General features: G+C 47.3%; 1 protein-coding gene across 1 annotated transcript; it reads left to right on the forward strand.

Moving 5' to 3' along the window:
* Nucleotides 1-9,474: 9,474 nt before the first annotated feature.
* Nucleotides 9,475-12,500, forward strand: LOC127297119 (zinc finger protein ENHYDROUS-like). Its single transcript, XM_051327393.2, has 4 exons — nucleotides 9,475-9,887; nucleotides 10,032-10,428; nucleotides 10,520-10,740; nucleotides 11,412-12,500. Exons 1-4 carry the CDS (start codon nucleotides 9,770-9,772, stop codon nucleotides 12,263-12,265), a joined length of 1,590 nt encoding a protein of 529 aa, XP_051183353.1. The 5' UTR covers nucleotides 9,475-9,769; the 3' UTR covers nucleotides 12,266-12,500.
* The last annotated feature ends 7,008 nt before the right edge of the window (nucleotides 12,501-19,508 follow it).

Consider the following 19,508-nt stretch of genomic DNA (forward strand, 5'->3'; position numbering starts at 1 on the left):
ACATAAAAATGTTGTAGAATCCTCTGAACCTGTTAATGATCCTAATAGTATTTCTATTTCCGATGCTGAAACTGAAAGTGGTAATGAACATAATAATGATAATGATAATGATAAGAATGATGCTTCTGATAAAGAAGAGGTAGAAGATGAACCTGAAAAGCATGATAAAAATAAAAAGTATACTAAAGAAGATTTTATTGCTAAGAAACATGGTAATGAAAGAGAACCTTGGGTGCAAAAGCAAATGCCTTTTCCTGCTAAGAAATTAAAATCAAAGGAAGAAGAACACTATAATAAATTTTGTGATTGGATGAAACATTTATTCTTGCAAATCCCTTTGACTGATGCTATTAAATTGCCTCCTTATTCAAAGTATATGAAAGATATTGTTACTAATAAGAGGAAAATCCCCAATGAGGAAATTTCCACTATGCTTGCTAATTACTCTTTCAATGGCAAAGTTCCGAAGAAGTTGGGCGACCCAGGTATACCTACTATTCCTTGTTCTATCAAGAATAATTATGTTAAAACTGCTCTATGTGATTTGGGAGCCGGTGTTAGTGTTATGCCTTTTTCTCTTTATAAGAGACTTTATCTAGATAAGTTGATACCTACTGATATATCTTTGCAAATGGCTGATAAATCTACTGCTATTCCTGTTGGTATATGTGAGGATGTTCCTGTTCAAGTTACTACTAACTGCTTGATATTAACTGATTTTGTTGTGTTGGAAATGCCTCAAGATGATAATATGTCTATTATTCTTGGGAGACCTTTTCTTAACACCGCAGGGGCTGTTATTGATTGCAATAAAGGAAAGGTTACTTTCAATGTTGATGATAAGGAGCATACCGTCTATTTCCCCAAGAAGATTGATAAAGTATGTGGAGTCAATACTATTTCTAATGTGAGAACTATCAAAATTGGAACTATCGATTGTCCTATATATGAGCCTAAAGAAGGTTATCAAAATCTTATGATTGGATCCATATCAATACAATTCAAGGTAACATGATTGATTTGAGGTTTATTTCTTCATATGCTATGTAAAAATTATTCGGGGGCAAGACTTGATCAACCTTGTTAACGAATACTTTTTATATGCATAGAGGCGGTAAACAACATCTCTTTCTTCCTCCATTTGTCTTATTTGCTGTAGCACTTTTGTTTTGCAAAGTTCCTTAGTTAATTAGAGTTTCCAAAAAATTTCCTGGCCAGTAATAATAAACTTAATACCCAGAAATGTGCATTTTTCAAAGTTTTCAAAAATTCACAAAAATTATACCGTTGGTCCTATTTTTCGAAGAGGCACATGGGAGCACCAGAGGATGACCTGTGGGGCACTCCAGGGTGCCACACCACAGGCCGGCGCGGCCAAGGAGGGGGCGCGCCACCCAGTGGTGTGGGCCCCTCCTTGCCCCACTACTTCATCTCTTTCTCCCAGCATCTTCTCTCTCCCGAAAAAACTCGAACCAGCTTTCTCTCACTCGCGTTTTTGCTCAAGAGCTCAGGATTTTTCGATCTCTTTGCTCAGCCCAGATTTCTGTCTGAAATTTGGCACATTTGCTCTACGGTATGTGACTCCTCCGCCTATCCAAGTAGAATTTTGTTTGGTTGAGTATATCTTGAATATTTTGCTGCTGTAGGTAACATGTTTAGTGAGCTTGCATGCTTGTTCTAAGTTGTATAAACTAGTTTTGATGCATGATTAGTACTCTAGCAAGTTCCTATAGTAGTTCTCCTTAATTATATGCTACCAAATCAAATTTTATATTGTTTGTTGAAAATTTCAGAAAATGGAGTGGAATAGATATCAACTTAACCAACAAGAATTGGAGGTCCAACAAGTCATGAGAGTGAACCGTGAAGAGGGAGTATACCCCTCTTACTACCCGTGCGCGGATTTCATGAGAAGCGCGGGAATATTGGAAGATGTTCGGAGTCTAATTTCTCGTGCAGGCTGAGTGATTTTGTTGAAGGAGAGCCAAGCCAATATGAAAAATTAACAATGTCTGTTGTGCAGGACTTTAAGTTCAATTGGTCGCGATCTAACCCCATGGTTCAATATAAGATTTATAATAAAACTGTCAACTTGCCATTCAGTGATTTTTGTGCAGCAATTAGAGTACCGCAATGGGGGTCATGCGAGAAGATAAGGGGATCGCCGCAAGAACTTTTAAGCCTCTTCAAGATGATTTGCTATGGGAGGAGTTTCTCAGAGGATAGTGGTAAAATCACTAGTATTCAGCTCCCAGCTATCCGCTACTTTGCTTATTTCATTACTAAATGCGTTCTTGCTAGAAAGATTGGTAGTAGACTATCTATTCCGGATTTAGCTTTTCTAGCTGCGGCACTGCAAAGTAGTAGGACTTATAATTTGGGGGCATTGATAGCTTATAGACTTGCTACTAACCGTGAGAAAGGTGGAATTTGTGGAGGTCTCATCGCCTCTCGTTTACTAGCTTTGCATAATGTAGAACCTCATCATCTTGACATTCCACTTTCCATAGAAAAACTTGACATAGTCTCTATGATTAGACATGAATTTGTTTCTGACTCCTCCAACTTGGGTAACCTGTTTTACAAGATGACATTTTATAAGAAAGTCTGGAGAATAACTAAGAAAACTGAGAAACTAGTAAGATTGCCTGCGCCTGTTCTGTTTAACCTTGATTCCAGGGAAGATTGGTCGGTCACAGAAGGTGCACTGAATGCACACATAGAGGGAGGAGGCCATCATGCAAGAGACAACACGGAGGAGACCAAGGAACACCTCGACTCATCGTCCGATGCAGCAAGTTCCTCGCATCAACATGTTGGGCATGTGGAGCCTCCACGCTTTTCTTCTGCACAGGAACTTTACTATGACTACGCCATGAATTATCCACCGGCGAGGAACAGCGACCCTCGTTGGGGTTGAACTCCACTTAGGCCAAAAGCCTAAGCTTGGGGGAGGTATACCGACATCACTAATTCTTTGCATATTATGATTGCTGGATACTTGTATATACTTGTTTTGTTTGTTTGAGTGGTTTTCTAATGAGAGGAAGATGATATTTGGGGAAGTGCTGCCTGAAAACAGATTCTGGACTGTTACCGTAAAAATTCTCAAAAATAGCCAGAGCAGTATTTTGCGAAGCCAATTTTTGTGCATGTTCCCCAGGTTGTTATCTAACTTTCATTAGTTGAACACTTTTCGATTTGAGCAGTGGAAGAATTTATTAAAAATCGAGTACTGTACTGCTGTCAAGTTTGACGAATTTCTGCTGCTTTGTGTTTATGTGACTTTTCTAGTTTGCTATTTCTTGTTTTTGCTTTGTTTCTTTTCCAAAACACAAAAAGACCAAAAATATTTCTGTTGTTTCTCTTCACCATTTGTTTGCTTTGGTTTCTTGCATTTGTTTCGTTTTATTTGCTATTGCTAGTTTGCTACAAGAAAACCCAAAAAGATTTTGCTTTGTTTGCTTGTTTTCTTTTGTTCTTGTTTCCAATTCGAAAACACCAAAAATATTTGCTGTTCTTCTTTGGTTTGTAAAGTTCATTATGAGTTCAATGGTCTTCGGTGGCTGGAGCGTGGTTTTCATTTCATATTATCCAAGCTACACAAGTGAAAGGCAATAATGACGATCTACGACAATTGGATTGTGGTGAGATGCTGGTATGAACTCTATTTGTTTTCATTTTTGTACATATACTCATCTATGTGAGCATGCTTAGTTGGTTCATGTGAGGTATATGTTATTTGAGAAAGTCTAGTAGTTTATGATCTCTCATGTTTAGCTCCAATTTATTAATATGAGTAGCATGTCATGGATGTTTGCTTGCATTGTTTTATTCATAAGTAAGTATGGCATTGTGGTATCCTCCTCTGAATAATTCATTTATATCGACTTGGCACATGCTCACGCATGCATATGACTGAACCAAAGTCAATTAAGCCTCGATGATCTATATTGCTTCAGAGTTCTTGTATCATTTTTATGCCTCCGTTAATTTATTTTGCCGCAAGCATGATTATGACAGTTACTGCTCTCTTGATTTGTCGCTCCCTAGTCTTTTGCTAGCCTTCACTTGTACTGAGTGGGAACGCTGCTCGTGCTTCCAAACACCTGAAAACCAAGTTGTTCCAAAGTGTCCACCATAAATACCTATGCATGGCATTTCAAACCATTCCAAGTAAATTCTCATGCGCTACCTTTAAAACCTTCAAAATGCTTCTCAATTTGTGTTTATGTTTCATAGCTCATGAGGAAGTATGTGGTGTTTAGCTTTCAACCTTGTCATTTACTTTTGACGGACTCTCATATGGACTAGTGGCACATCCGCTTATCCAATAATTTTGCAAAAAGAGCTGGCAATGGGATTCCCAGTCCCGAATTAATTAACTTAAATAGACACTCCTCCATGGTTTGTGATTGATGGACGGCACCCGAAGGATTCAGTTAGCCATGGCTTGTGTAAGCAAAGGTTGGGGGGAGTGTCATCATCATAATAAAAATAAAATAAAAAGGCACTCCTTCATGGTATGTGATTGTTGGCAGGCACCCGAGGATTCAGTTAGCCATGGTTTGTGTAAGAAAGGCTGGAAGGAGTGCCACATAAATATGCAAATAATTCATGGGAGCCGCTCTTGGGAGTCTGGTTGGCGAGGTAGTTAGTGTACCCATTACCATTCGTTGACAACAACAAACACCTCTCAAAACAATTTTACTCCTGATTTCAAAAATGAAAAGCTCTAGCGCATGTTAATCCCTGCTTCCCTCTGCGAAGGGTCAATCTTTTACTTTTATGTTGTGTCTCCATTATTTCTTTGAGCACTATCTTGAGAGCACAACTGTCATTCTTAGTATAATATGTTTGTCTCAAAATATGATTGATTGTGGTATAACTTTGATGCTTTTATCTTTGACAATCACTACTTCTAGTCTTTCTATGAACTCCAGAGGTGCCCGGGCATTTATGTTTTGCCAATCAAATACAGGCAAGCGAGATACCACTTTATCATACTCTCTTATGAACATTGCAATCCTGCTTATATACATGATTCATGATGCTTATTATTAATTGTTGGTACCTCTCCATGATTGACATAACTGTTAGATGATCTTATTTGTATGTATCTCATTATGAACTGCTTAAGTATTAGCCATAGCATGAGAATATATACATCATATGAGCAAATGTGTTCGTGAAAGTTCTTTTATCGCTCAGTTGTTAACTGAATTGCTTGAGGACAAGCAATAAGCTAAGCTTGGGGGGAGTTGATACGTCCAAAACGTATCTACTTTCCCGAACACTTTTGCTATTGTTTTGCCTCTAATTTGTGTATTTTGGATACAACTAACACGGACTAACGCTGTTTTCAGCAGAATCGTTACAGTGTCTCGTTTTTGTGCAGAAATCCAACTTTCGGGAAAATCCTCGGAATTTATGCAGAAGGCCCTATTTTCTCAGAATACTGACGGAGCCAGAAGGACAAGTAAGGTGGAGGCCCGAGGGCCCCATACCATAAGGCGGCGCGGCCTAGGGGGGGCCCGCGCGGCCCTATGGTGTGGCCCCCTCGGCCGGCCTCCGACGCCCTCCTTCGGACTATATAATGCCTTCGACCTAAAAACGCACGGGGAGAAGTCAAAATCGCCAGAAAGCCTCCAGAACGCCGCCACATCGCGAAACTCCGTCGCGGGAGCCAGAAGTCTCCGTTCTGGCACTCCGCCGGGACGGGGAATTGGAGGAGATCATCGCCATCATCACCGCCAACGCCTCTCCATCAACCAGCCATGTTTCCCCCATCCATGTGTGAGTAATTCCCCCGCTGTAGGCCGAAGGGGATGGTAGGGATTGGATGAGATTGGTCATGTAATAGCATAAGATTGTTAGGGCATAGTGCCTAGTGTCCGTAATTGGTACTTTGATGATATTGTTGCAACTTGCTATGCTTAATGCTTGTCACTAGGGCCCGAGTGCCATGATCTCAGATCTGAACATGTTATTATTTCATCATGATATTCATTGTTTATTGATCTTACCTGCAAGTTGTATACACATGTCGCTGTCCGGAACCAATGGCCCCGAAGTGACAAGAATCGGGACAACCGGAGGGGATGGTAGTGACGTGAGGATCACATGTGTTCACGGAGTGTTAATGCTTTGCTCCGGTACTCTATTAAAAGGAGTACCTTAATATCCAGTAGTTTCCCTTGAGGCCCGGCTGCCACCGGCTGGTAGGACAAAAGATGTTGTGCAAGTTTCTCATTGCGAGCACGTACGACTATAATTGGAACACATGCCTATTGATTGCTTTGTACTTGGACACCGTTTTATTATTATCTGCAAATGCCCTGCTATGATTGTTACATGAGTTTCTCTCATCAATGCAACGCCCGTCATCCGTCCCCGTGCCTACAGTATTTTAATCCTGCTGTTTACTATAATCACTACTGCTGTCTCTATTACTCTGCTGCTGCTATTTCACTACTGCTACTGTTATAAAACTGTTACTACTGATAAACTCTTGCGAGCAAGTCTGTTTCCAGGTGCAGCTGAATTGACAACTCCGCTGTTAAGGCTTCCAAGTGTTCTTTGTCTCCCCTTGTGTTGAATCAATAAATTGGGTTATACTACCCTCGAAGACTGTTGCGATCCCCTATACTTGTGGGTTATCACACGGCCTCTTCCTCTTCTCCGCCTCGGCGTTATGCACGTACTGGAGGGCCGCGATGATCAGCAAATGCTCCCGGAGGTCGTCGTCGAAGGCTTGCTCGTCCTCCAGCAGTAGGGTGATACGTCTCCGACGTATCGATAATTTCTTATGTTCCATGCCACATTATTGATGATATCTACATGTTTTATGCACACTTTATGTCATATTCGTGCATTTTCTGGAACTAACCTATTAACAAGATGCCGAAGTGCGATTCTTGTTTTCTGCTGTTTTTGGTTTCAGAAATCCTAGTAAGGAAATATTCTCGGAATTGGACGAAATCAACGCCCAGGATCCTATTTTGCCACGAAGCTTCCAGAAGACCGAAGAGGAGACGAAGTGGGGCCACGAGGTGGCCAAACCATAGGGCGGCGCGGCCCAAGCCCTGGCCGCACCGACCTAGGGTGTGGGCCCCTCGTGACGCCCCTTGACCTGCCCTTCCGCCTACAAATAGCCTTCGTCGCGAAACCCCCAGTACCGAGAGCCACGATACGGAAAACCTTCCAGAGACGCCGCCGCCGCCAATCCCATCTCGGGGGATTCAGGAGATCGCCTCCGGCACCCTGCCGGAGAGGGGAATCATCTCCCGGAGGACTCTACGCCGCCATGGTCGCCTCCGGAGTGATGTGTGAGTAGTCTACCCCTGGACTATGGGTCCATAGCAGTAGCTAGATGGTTGTCTTCTCCTCATTGTGCTTAATTGTCGGGTCTTGTGAGCTGCCGAACGTGATCAAGATCATCTATCTGTAATTCTATATGTTGTGTTTGTTGGGATCCGATGAATAGAGAATACTATGTTATGTTGATTATCAATTTATATCTATGTGTTGTTTATGATCTTGCATGCTCTCCGTTACTAGTAGATGCTCTGGCCAAGTAGATGCTTGTAACTCCAAGAGGGAGTATTTATGCTCGATAGTGGGTTCATGTCTCCGTGAATCTGGGGAAGTGACAGAAATCTCTAAGATTATGGATGTGCTGTTGCCACTAGGGATAAAACATTGGTGCTATGTTCGAGGATGTAGTTACTGATTACATTACGCGCAATACTTAATGCAATTGTCTGTTGTTAGCAACTTAATACTGGAAGGGGTTCGGATGATAACCTGAAGGTGGACTTTTTAGGCATAGATGCATGCTGGATAGCGGTCTATGTACTTTGTCGTAATGCCCAATTAAATCTCACTATACTCATCATAATATGTATGTGCATGGTCATGTCCTCTTTATTTATCAATTGCCCAACTGTAATTTGTTCACCCAACATGCTGTTTATCTTATGGGAGAGACACCTCTAGTGAACTGTGGACCCCGGTCCAATTCTTTATACTGAAATACAATCTACTGCAATACTATTCTACTGTTTTCTGCAAACAATCATCTTCCACACTATACATCTAATCCTTTGTTACAGCAAGCCGGTGAGATTGACAACCTCGCTGTTTCGTTGGGGCAAAGTACTTGGTTTGTGTTGTGCAGGTTCCACGTTGGCGCCGGAATCCCTGGTGTTGCGCCGCACTACATCTCGCCGCCATCAACCTTCAACGTGCTTCTTGGCTCCTACTGGTTCGATAAACATTGGTTTCATACTGAGGGAAAACTTGCCGCTTTACGCATCACACCTTCCTCTTGGGGTTCCCAACGGACGCGTGCTGTACGCGTATCATAGGGCAATCATCTCGTCGTCGCTATCCATGTCTGAAGCAAAATCAATGGTTAAAATTGCGCCGCGGCAGACGGCGTAACGAACATCGCCCAATCGCGCGTACATGGCAAGTCGTCGAGCACCTTGTGTGCGCGGAGGTGGTGCGGATTTGACGCCGCGTTCTAGGACGCGTAGGCGAAGCGGCGGTGGCGGAACGACCGGCGAGAGTGCCAGCCGCGACGATGATGCGGACTCTCGGAAGAGATCAGTCGTCGAAACGGCCGGCAAATCCAGCGGCGGCGGGGGGTGGGAGGCGCGGCAGGGAAGAAGCGTCGAGTAAAAAGGCGCGAACCAACAGTTTATGGAAATATTCGCTGACATGTGGGACCCCGCCTCGTTTTTCGTTGTGTCCCCTATGGGACGGGGACGGCCTCGGGACACCGGACACCGTATCGAGACGCGCCGGACAAAAAACGGTTTTAGAGGACGCGACTTAAAATGTTTTTTTATTCGGCGCGCCCCAGATCCATTTAGGGACTCTTTGGGAGGCTTGTTGCTTGCGAGTACATTGAAGAAGTTCACACCATAAGATGAGGGGCACAAACTGAACTGAAGTGCAGGGAATTGTTGTGAAAACAAGGCGAGTTGGATTACGGTTGCCTGAAATACGCGTTGGTCGACACCTGGGCGCGATACAGGGTTTGCTTCAGCTGACATCGAGTAGCCGCAAAATTTAGGCAGAAACTCCCGAAATCAGATGTAAGCAGACTGCAATCAAAGCAGACACAGACAGCTCCTCGCCTGATCCTTCTTCTGCCTTTTTCTTTTCTTTTCTTTTTCCTCCCCTCCGAAACAAACCCAGCTAAATAACTGTAGTAGGAGTAGGAGGGAGGGAAGAAAAAAAAAAAGGAGGCCGCAAAAGTCCAAGGGAATATTAGGAGGCGCGCAAGACGACAAAGGCGCCTGCGCCTTGCTTGACTCCACTAGGCGAGCCAGATGCCAAACCCTTCTCCCACGTGTACGACGGCGATCCCGTCCGCGTCGCCGTCGTCACCGCCCGCCGATGATGGAAGGGTGGGTAACCTCACAGCCGCTCTCTTCCCCAACTTAATGCACCGCTCTTGCCTACCTCTTTTTTATACTCTACTCGCCCCAGCTCGGTCTGCTCCTCCCTCCCTCTCCCACCTTTCTCATTCTCATCACCACACGCCACGCCCACGAGCAGCCGCCCGCCCGCCTGACCCCCGTCCCCTCTCCGCGACCGGTGGTTGCCGCGCCCGCGACTGGCCGCTAGCTCCACGTACATCGTCCCCCCCTTCCGATTGCGCTTTTATGCTCCAGGCAGCTCCCTTCTTGGACTCTTCCACCAGTAGTAGCAGCAGCTGCCCCACCGGAAGACCTTCAAGCACAAGCAAGATTCCGGCATGGAGGTCGAGGCATCGTCCGACCGCGGCGTCTCATCTTCCGCCGCGGCGCCGCCAACGCAGCTGCCGCTGCCCGGCCCGCCCGCCAAGAAGAAGCGCGCCCTCCCCGGCATGCCAGGTGACTATTCTAACCTACGATTGACCAAAACCGCGCGATTAATTTACCTAGTCAATCAACAAGTGTTGCTTCCTCCCATGAGGGCGATCGATCGATCGATCGATGGCAAGTATGATTCATGTCTCCTCTGCCGCCGCAACGCAGATCCCGACGCGGAGGTGATCGCGCTGTCGCCCAAGACGCTGATGGCGACCAACCGGTTCGTGTGCGAGATCTGCAGCAAGGGCTTCCAGCGGGACCAGAACCTGCAGCTGCACCGGCGCGGCCACAACCTGCCCTGGAAGCTCCGGCAGCGGAGCGGCAAGGAGGTGCGCAAGCGCGTCTACGTCTGCCCCGAGCCCACCTGCGTGCACCACGACAAGTCCCGCGCCCTCGGCGACCTCACGGGGATCAAGAAGCACTTCTGCCGCAAGCACGGCGAGAAGAAGTGGAAGTGCGAAAAGTGCGCCAAGAAGTACGCCGTGCAGTCCGACTGGAAGGCGCACGCCAAGACCTGCGGCTCCAGGGAGTACCGGTGCGACTGCGGCACGCTCTTCTCAAGGTCCGTTCGACCGGCCGTTCTTCGTCGCCGCCACAAATAGCTTCCGTTTCCGTCAAGAATTACTAATGGTGGTGCTGACTCACTCGTGCAGGAGGGACAGCTTCATCACCCACCGCGCCTTCTGCGACGCGCTGGCCGAGGACGCCAAGGCGCGCGCTCCGCCGGCCGAGGACGGCACCTCGGCGGCTGGTGCCCCGCTGGCGCTACCGCCGCCGCCGCAGCAAGCGCCACTACTCGCCGCACCGGTGCCGCTTCAACAGGTGCCGCCACCGCCGGCCCCGGCGCCCGCGCCGCAACAGGAGGACAACCAAGGTGAGTAGTAATGGTCAACGCAATACTATTCGTCCGTCCATGTTAGCTGCGCTCATCCATGTCTTCGGTCAAAATCGACAGTACTGCTAGTAGTACCACTTCTTTGACGCTTGCTTGCGCTATTTTGGATTGTCTGTAAAACTGTGAACTCGTGGACACACTTGGGACAAATTACAGTCATACTTACAGTGTTTGATTTTTGTCTAGAACTCTGATGAGAGCTTCCAGAAACAAATTGACTGTCCGAGAGTAGCGACCGAGTACATATACAAGTTCTTCCTCGCGCGCATCTCGATATCCTGGAGTATTATTTTACGCACGCGTTAGATTACAATATACATCAGGATACTGCAAGATTCAATCAATCTTTGGACTTTGGGGGATTTGTTGCTAGTTTCTTTTTGGGATCGTGCAAAGGTTGTTCTGAGAGCTCTGATCTAGGGCCTTTCTGATGTAATCCCAGTTGGAGTGAGTGGAGAACCTTTCTGGAATCCGAATCATCGGCCGAGAAAGTTTGTCCACGAGAAAGGCCCGCATCATGACTTGGCCTCCTCACTCTCGTTGCTTTCCGCGTCTGTCTTTACTTCACGAGCTTTTGGAGCTTACGATTAATCTACTGGCTGTAATCTGAATCTTGCTCCTGATTTGCTGACACTCTGTATTTCATGCAGAGCGGGAGATCAGCGCCGCGCCCGAGCCCGTCGTCCAGTTCACGCCGCCGGCGCCGATGATGCAGTCGCCGCCTTCCGTCAACGGCGCGAACGTCAGCGCGAGCACCAGCAGCGTGTCGGCCAACTCGCAGAGCCTGCTCGGCAGCATGTTCGCGCCCTCCTCCGTGGCCCCGCCGCCGCAGTACCACCCGGAGCGCGCCAACAAGCCCCCGCCGCTGTGCCTCGCGACGGACGCCTCCTCCTCGCTCTTCTCCGCCCCTGCATCAGCCGACCGGCAGCAGCAGCATCTCGCGCCGCCGCCGTCCCCGTCGCCGCACATGTCGGCCACCGCGCTGCTCCAGAAGGCCGCGCAGATGGGCGCCACCTCCTCGAGCTCCTCCTTCCTCCGCGGGCTGGGCCTCGACGTCTCGTCGTCGTCCCAGGCGTCCACGTCGTCTGGTCAGCAGCTCCACGGCCATCAAGGAGGAACCATGCAGCAGGTACCGTTCCCGGACGGCTCGCTGCCGCAGTGGCCGCCGCGGATGGAGCCTGAGCCGGCGCCGATGATGTCGGCCGGGCTCGGCCTCGGGCTGCCCTACGACTCGACCGGCGGCCCGGCCGGCTTCCCGGAGCTCATCATGGGTCAGTCGTCGATGTTCAGTGGCAAACCAGCCACGGTGGATTTCCTGGGGCTGGGAATGAGCCCCACGGGCGCGACGACCAGCAGGGGCTTCTCCGTGTTCATGCAGCCCATGGGCGGTGCTGTCGGCATGGCCGGGAGTGGCGCCGGCTCCACGGAGACGTTCGGCGTCGCCGGCCGTGGACCTCAGGCCAAGCCGTGGGAGAGGAATCCGAGCAGCTCGCCGATCCTGTAATGCTAGTACTGCTGGGTAATAGCAACATGTAGCAGCAGCTGTGAATTCGGCAAAACTAAGTTAGTGGAGAGGCCAGGTTACGTCTAATTAGCAGCTGGAGTAGTCCTTCCACCCTCCTTGTTCTTTTGTTCTTTAGCACTAGCACGAAGTTACTACAAGTAAGTTACTGTCTTTTGTTTCTTTTGCTTAGCACGAAGCCTGCTCCCGAGACCTGAGTTCTTCATCAGTCTCTTTCTCTCTTCAGGGTCTTCTCTCTGTCGTCTTGCATTTGTTCCTCCTCGTTTGCTTCCTTGTTCTTGTCATCTTGCTGCCACCTGACTGGCCCCTGCATTTAACCACGACAGTAAAAGCAGATACATAAGTGGAATTAAATCTGGTGCCCACCTGCCTGCCTTCAGCTGGACGAGCTCTTGCAATGGGTGACCACGAGCATTCAAGCTACTACTACGTACCCCAAATGATTTCCCAGCACTGGTCATCGATCAGATTGCGTGCAATTCTCCCGCTCCTTGAAATTCATATTATTGCTAATTCTGTGGCGCCAGGTACATGCATGTGTTGGTGATTGACGCCTTAAAATAGGATATCTCACTCTCCCTGCTGATGCAGTCTTTCGGTGGGTGGTTGGATGCCTGCCTCCATCAACGGCCGACCTAATCTTTGTTTAGCTCTGCAGTTTGCATACGACCAAAGATAATTTCAGCATCTACAATATCATTGTGCTCTGTTGACAATGCTAACTTAAATATATTGCTACCGGAAACGTACCTTTGATTCTATGAGTCCATTTTAATATGATGCTGTGATTATTTGGACGTAATCTTCCTCGGTACAATGTAGAAGAAAGCTTGCATAGGCAAGCAGATAAATGGACGGAATGAATGGCTAGTTCCACATTTTTTTATGGTGGCCTATTTTTTTTATTTTTTTTGAAACGTGGGCAAAAGCTTTGCCCATTTCATTGATTAAGAAAGGAGTTTTACAAAAAAAAAAGAGGGCGAGAAAAATTACAACATCACTCTCCCGGTATCAAAAGACCCAACTTTTTTGCACCGGCTAACACCCAAAGACTACCCTCCTTTCTAACCCTATCGAAGACAACTTGCACGGGAGCATGCTTGTTCTTAAAGATCCTATCGTTTCTCTCATTCCACAACTCCCAAATGATAAGCATAGAGAGCGAGGCCACCCCTCCGCGGCTTTGACCCGTGGCCATTGATAACCCACAAGTATAGGGGATCGCGATAGTCTTCGAGGGAAGTAAAACCCAAATTTATTGATTCGACACAAGGGGAGGTAAAGAATACTTATAAGCCTTAACAACTGAGTTGTCAATTCAGCTGCACCTGGAAAAGCACTAGTAACAGGGGTGATATGAGAGCAGTAGTAAAAGTAACACAGCAGCAGTAATAGCAATATGAGAGCAATGGCACCAGAAAATAGTTGACACTACTTCCAATGACATAGAGAACGAGTATATAATGATGAGAGATGGACCGGGGTTCCCAGCGATCTACACTAGTGGTAACTCTCCAATAAGTGACAGGTGTTGGGTGAACAAATTACAGTTGGGCAATTGATAGGAATCAAAGCATTAAGAAAGAATATCAAGATTATTAATTATGTAGGCATGTTTTCCAATTATAGTCGTACGTGCTCGCAATGAGAAACTTGCACAACATCTTTTGTCCTACCAGCCGGTGGCAGCCGGGCCTCAAGGAAAACTACTGGATATTAAGGTACTCCTTTTAATAGAGCACCGGAGCAAAGCATTAACACTCCGTGAAAACATGTGTCCCTCACATCACCGCCATCCCCTCCGGTTGTCCCGATTCTTGTCACTTCGGGGCCATTGGTTTCGGACAGCAACATGTGCATACAACTTGTAGATACAATCTAAGCAATAATTATAAAGCTCAAATCTAAGATCATGCCACTCGGGCCCTAGTGACAAGCATTAAGAATAACAAGATTGCAGCAACAATAACTTCACAAACTTTATAGATAGACTAATCATAATGTATCATCCATCGGATCCCAACAAACACAACACCGATTACATCAGATGAATCTCAATCATGTAAGGCAGCTCATGAGATCATTGTATTGAAGTACATGGAGGAGAGAATACCAACTAGCTACTGCTAGAACCCGTAGTCCATGGGGGAACTACTCACGGAGCATGATGGAGGCGGTGGCGTCGATGGAGATGGCTTCCGGGGGCACTTCCCCGTCCCGGCAGGGTGCCGGAACAGAGAGTTCTGTCCCTCGAATTGGAGTTTCGCGATGGCGGCGGCGCCCCTGGAGTCTTTCTGGAGTTTCGTTAATTGGTCCTGCGTTTTTAGGTCGAAAGGGGTTTTATAGGCGAAGAGGCGGCGCAAGGGGGCGCCTGGGGGCTCCTCACCATAGGCTGGCGTGGGCCCAGGCTAGGCCGCGCCGCCTTATGGTCCCCTCTGGCCCCTCTCCGACTCTTCTTCGGTGTTCTGGAGCCTCCCGGGAAAAATAGGATGTTTGGCGTTGATTTCGTCCAATTCCGAGAATATTGCCCGAACAGCCTTTCTGGAACCAAAAACAGCAGAAAACAGGAACTGGCACTGTGGCATCTTGTTAATAGGTTAGTTCCGGAAAACGCATAAAAACATTATAAAGTGCAAGCAAAACATGTAAGTATTGTCATAAAACAAGCATGGAACGACAGAAATTATGGATACGTTGGAGACGTATCAGCCATCGACCCCCACCATTCCGGGAAGGAGAGCACTCCCCAATTGTTTGGGCGAATGTGTGGGATGCCCAACCACTCCTTGACCCTCTCCCAAAGCCTCTTGGTAAACCGGCAATGCACAAAAAGATGATCAACCGACTCCGTGCAACGCTTGCAAAGGGGGCAAAGGCCACAATTTGGCCATCCCCGCTTGGCCAACCGGTCGGCTGTCCAAATCCTATCTTGATTAACAAGCCAAGCGAAGAATTTGATCTTCGGCGGAGCCCAAACCTTCCAAACCGACTTGTAAAGGGGTGACATAGTGGACCCAAGGAATTGCACCTCATAAGCGGACTTAGAAGTGTAGCACCCATTCTCCGTGAGCCTCCAAGAGATATCATCCTCCGAGTTGTCATTGAGTTGGAAGTCTTGTAGTAGACTCCATAGGTCCACAAATTGGGAAAGATGGTCGAAGGAGAAGTCTTGGTGGAAGTCAATTTTCCGCACCCAAGCATTGTCATGCAAGGCTTGCGCCACCTTCCAATTTTTCCGCTTGGAGGAGTCAAAAATCAAAGGCGCAATGTCGATAGGTCTCTTCCCCCCAAGCCACAGGGCATGCCAAAAAGGGGTTTTTCTCCCGTTTCCTACCGTGATGATAGTGGCGGCGTAGAAAATCTCCATGTCATGCTCCGAGCAAGGGTTCCCGGATCCCGCCCAAATCTTCGTAGGATCCTTCCACTCCAACCAAGGCCAACGGAGGCGAAGGGCCGTCGCAAATTTATCCATGTGCAAGATGCCAAGGCCCCCAAGTTTCTTTGGCCGACAAACCGATTCCCAATTAACTTTACATTTTGCTCCCGTAGTGTGGTCCTTTGCGGACCAAAGGAAAGCGCGTTCGATCTTGTTGATGAAGGCAATTGTGCCCTCGGGGATGGAGAGCGGGGTTAGGTAGTAGATCGCTTGGGAGGCTATGACGGACTTCACAAGGGCGGCCCGTCCGGCCGTCGTGATGTATTTCCCATTCCAAGTGGGTAGCTTGCCGGCGCATTTATCCTCGAGGTGTTGAATATCACCCCTCTTTAGGCACCTCACCATAAGCGGAAGCCCAAGGTAACGTAGCGGGAAAGATTCCCTCACCGCGGGGATCCCGTGGAGGATGTCATCAAGGTCAAGGTTGCCACATCTAATGGGCACAACGGAGGTTTTGAGGAAGTTCGTGGAGAGCCCGGTGACCTTCCCAAAGTCATGGAGGATGGAAGTAAGGTTTTGGATGTCTTCCTTGATCGGAGGCATGAAGATGGCCGCATCGTCCGCATAAAGTGAGGTGCGAAGAATGTTTCCCCTCCCTTTCAACTTGTGAAGCAAACCATGGGTAGTCGCTTTCTCAAGGATTTGAGCAAGCGTATCAATGGCCAAGACGAAAAGGAGAGGCGAGAGGGGGTCCCCTTGCCGAAGCCCACGGCCATGTTTAATTGGTAGACTGGGCACCCCATTAAGTAGCACCCTTGAGGAGGCGGTGACTAGAAGTGCGACTATCCAATTCTGAAAGCGAACCGGGAAACCTCTTTTTTCAAGAAGATCAACAAGATAACCCCAACGAACGGAGTCGAAAGCTTTGCGGATGTCAAGCTTGAAGAGGAGAGCCGGGGTCTTGTTTCTATGGTATCTTGTGGCGAGATTCTTTACATAGAGGAAGTTGTCATGGATGCTCCGTTTTTTGATGAAAGCACTTTGGGCATTGGAGACGAGCTCATCCATTAAAGGCCCCAAACGATTTGCAAGAGTCTTGGAGAGGATTTTCGCGATGGCATGGATCAAGCTAATGGGGCGATAGTCGGATATTTCCTCGGCCCCCTCCTTCTTTGGCAACAACACAATATTTGCGGAGTTGAGCCAATGGAAGTTGTGAACGTGAAGGTTCCCAAAAAGATGTACCACGGCCATGACATCTCCTTTGATAATATCCCAACACCTCTTGAAGAAAAGGCCGGTGAAACCATCCGGCCCCGGCGCCTTATCCCCGTGCATTTGAGTGATAGCAACTTTGACCTCCTCCTCCGTTATCGGTGTCCCGAGCGAGTGCAAATCCGGTGTGGAAAAATTCAGCTCGGCCCAATTAAAGTCATGGGAGCCACGGTCCCCTCTCCCCATAATCGACTTGAAATGGTCAAAGACGACTTTCTCTTTTTCCTCATGCCCGGTAACCCACCCATTGTTATGCTTCAAACGGTACATGTGGTTCTTTCTCCTCCTAGCATTCACCCTCAAATGGAAGTATTTCGTGTTGACGTCCCCTTCCTTCAAGTTGGTGATCCTCGAAGATTGCCTCTTTCTAGCCCTTTCAACAACGGCAAGGGCTATGACTTTCTTCTTGAGCCAAGCCCGAAACACCACCTCCTCGGGGAAAAGTTGCCTCACATCTTGAGCCATGTCGAAGTGGAGGATGACGAGGAGGGCCGCATGCAACAACACCTTCGTGTTGGAGTAGATATTCCTTCCCCACCTTTGAAGGCATTTGCCCGTTTGTTGCATCTTGTGGTGTAGGATTTGGCAAGGCTCGGTATGGGTGGAAGGCGTGTCCCAAGCCCTAGACACCACATCCATGAAACCCGGAAGCTTTAGCCAAAAAATTTCAAATTTGAACGATCTAGGCCTCCTTGGGCCACTATCATCGGCAAGGAGAAGCGGGCAATGGTCTGAGAGAGAAGAGGAGAGCGCATAAAGGACATGAGTGCCAAAGCGGATGTCCCACTCGTCATTGCAATAGAAAGCGTCAAGCTTGCATAAGGTTGGGCTCGCTCTCTCGTTCGACCACGTGAAGCGACGATTTTGCAAGTGAATCTCATTGAGCTCGCAACTTTGGAGGGCCGCCCGGAAGCGAAGCATGCGGCCCCGATTGACATTCCCTTTGTTTTTGTCTCTAGCCCTCCTAATCTGGTTGAAATCACCATTAACCAACCACCTAACCCCCTGCGGAGGTTTGAGGGAAATGAGCTCGGCGAAGAATTGATCCTTCAAGGCGGCATCAGTAGGCCCATAAACCGTTGTAATCTTGAAATCCCCATTTTACGAAGAATTTAACAAATGCACATCCGCGGACAAGCAAAAATCTGAGATAACCGCAACCTATCTTTTTTTTTTGATATACAGACGGTACTATCCTTTTGACGGAATATAAATTAATTTGTACAAGCTAATAATTTGAAAATAAGTTTATCAGCATTCAAGCAGATTTCTGGGGTCAAAATAAACGTTCACCAGAGTGAACAGTTTTGTTTCGGGGAGGTCAAGGACAAGGGCGCTCTCTATAGCAAACTATATGGTTGTGAGCAAGGCCGTTATCATATTAAGTATTTGGATTTTTTTTATAAATTTCAGGACACTCGTAAATGCCGTATTAAAACAAGTTGAGGACTCTTGCAAAAAAAAAAAAATCGGAAAGGGGAGCTACTATCTCTTGGTGGAAGATTAGTTTTCATAAATTTGGTACTAAGTAATATGGTATTGCATATTATTTTTTCCAGTTATTCAAAGATGTTGTGGGTATACTTCATGGGTGTACCATCGATAGTGCCTAGATCCGGCAAGCCCGTGTGGCCCATAGATGGTGATGTGGCATGTGGCCCATCGGGCGGCCCAGTTGTTGTTGATTATGAAGGATGAAGTCCGGCCCAGGATAGGGAAGTCGGATCCCAACCGACCTTCGGAGGAAGCCGGATCCGTGGAGGCCCATATGGAACCCGGATCTAGTACGACGTAGATGGGAAGGCGGATCCTTGACGTACACGGCAAGACATTGTACCGTAGTTAGGCAACCTGTAATCCGGCTAGGACTCTCCATGTAAACCCTAGATCCGTGCGTCTTTATAAGCCGGATCCCAGGAGCCCTAGAGGCACAACCACAACTCATTGTAACGGGTATGTGCTGGCTCAACCCGTACGGACCGTACCCATACTCTGCGGGTGCCATCCCTAATAGTGAGAAAAAGAAATATCGGCCGGTAAAATGGTATGTGGTTTGTCGATCCAAAGGTGAAGGTGGGCTAGAAATTCATGACCTTAAGGTTAAAAATACACCCCTCCTCGATACATAGGCTCAAAAGCATTTTCCATGCCTTTTGGAAACCGAGCGACTCTTATTTTTAGGCCAGTTTAATGGCGATGAAGAAACATTTTCCCACTTTCGATCGTTTAATATTAAGGACATGCATATTAAGGACATGCCGACAATTAGATTTCAGGAGAATAAGTGGTTAGATAATGCCACACTTCGGGATTAATATCCAGCTTTATACAATACTACATGTACAGTCACTACGATTTTGGGGACTTTCCCTCTAGTTGTCACGTACTTATGAACAACATCATGTTGTAATGTCAGTCATCTAAATTGGTTTTACCTTATATCCCATCCAGTGTTGCAGTTATATTTGATTGCTATACGGTATTGATATGAAGTATATAACTTTAGTTAGAGCCAGAGCACTTCCGTAAATCCGTAATATGGTGGCTTTGACTATGTAGAAATGAGTGAGAAAC

The sequence above is a fragment of the Lolium perenne genome, chromosome 4 (assembly GCF_019359855.2).
Source record: "Lolium perenne isolate Kyuss_39 chromosome 4, Kyuss_2.0, whole genome shotgun sequence".
NCBI classification, from domain to species: domain Eukaryota; kingdom Viridiplantae; phylum Streptophyta; class Magnoliopsida; order Poales; family Poaceae; genus Lolium; species Lolium perenne.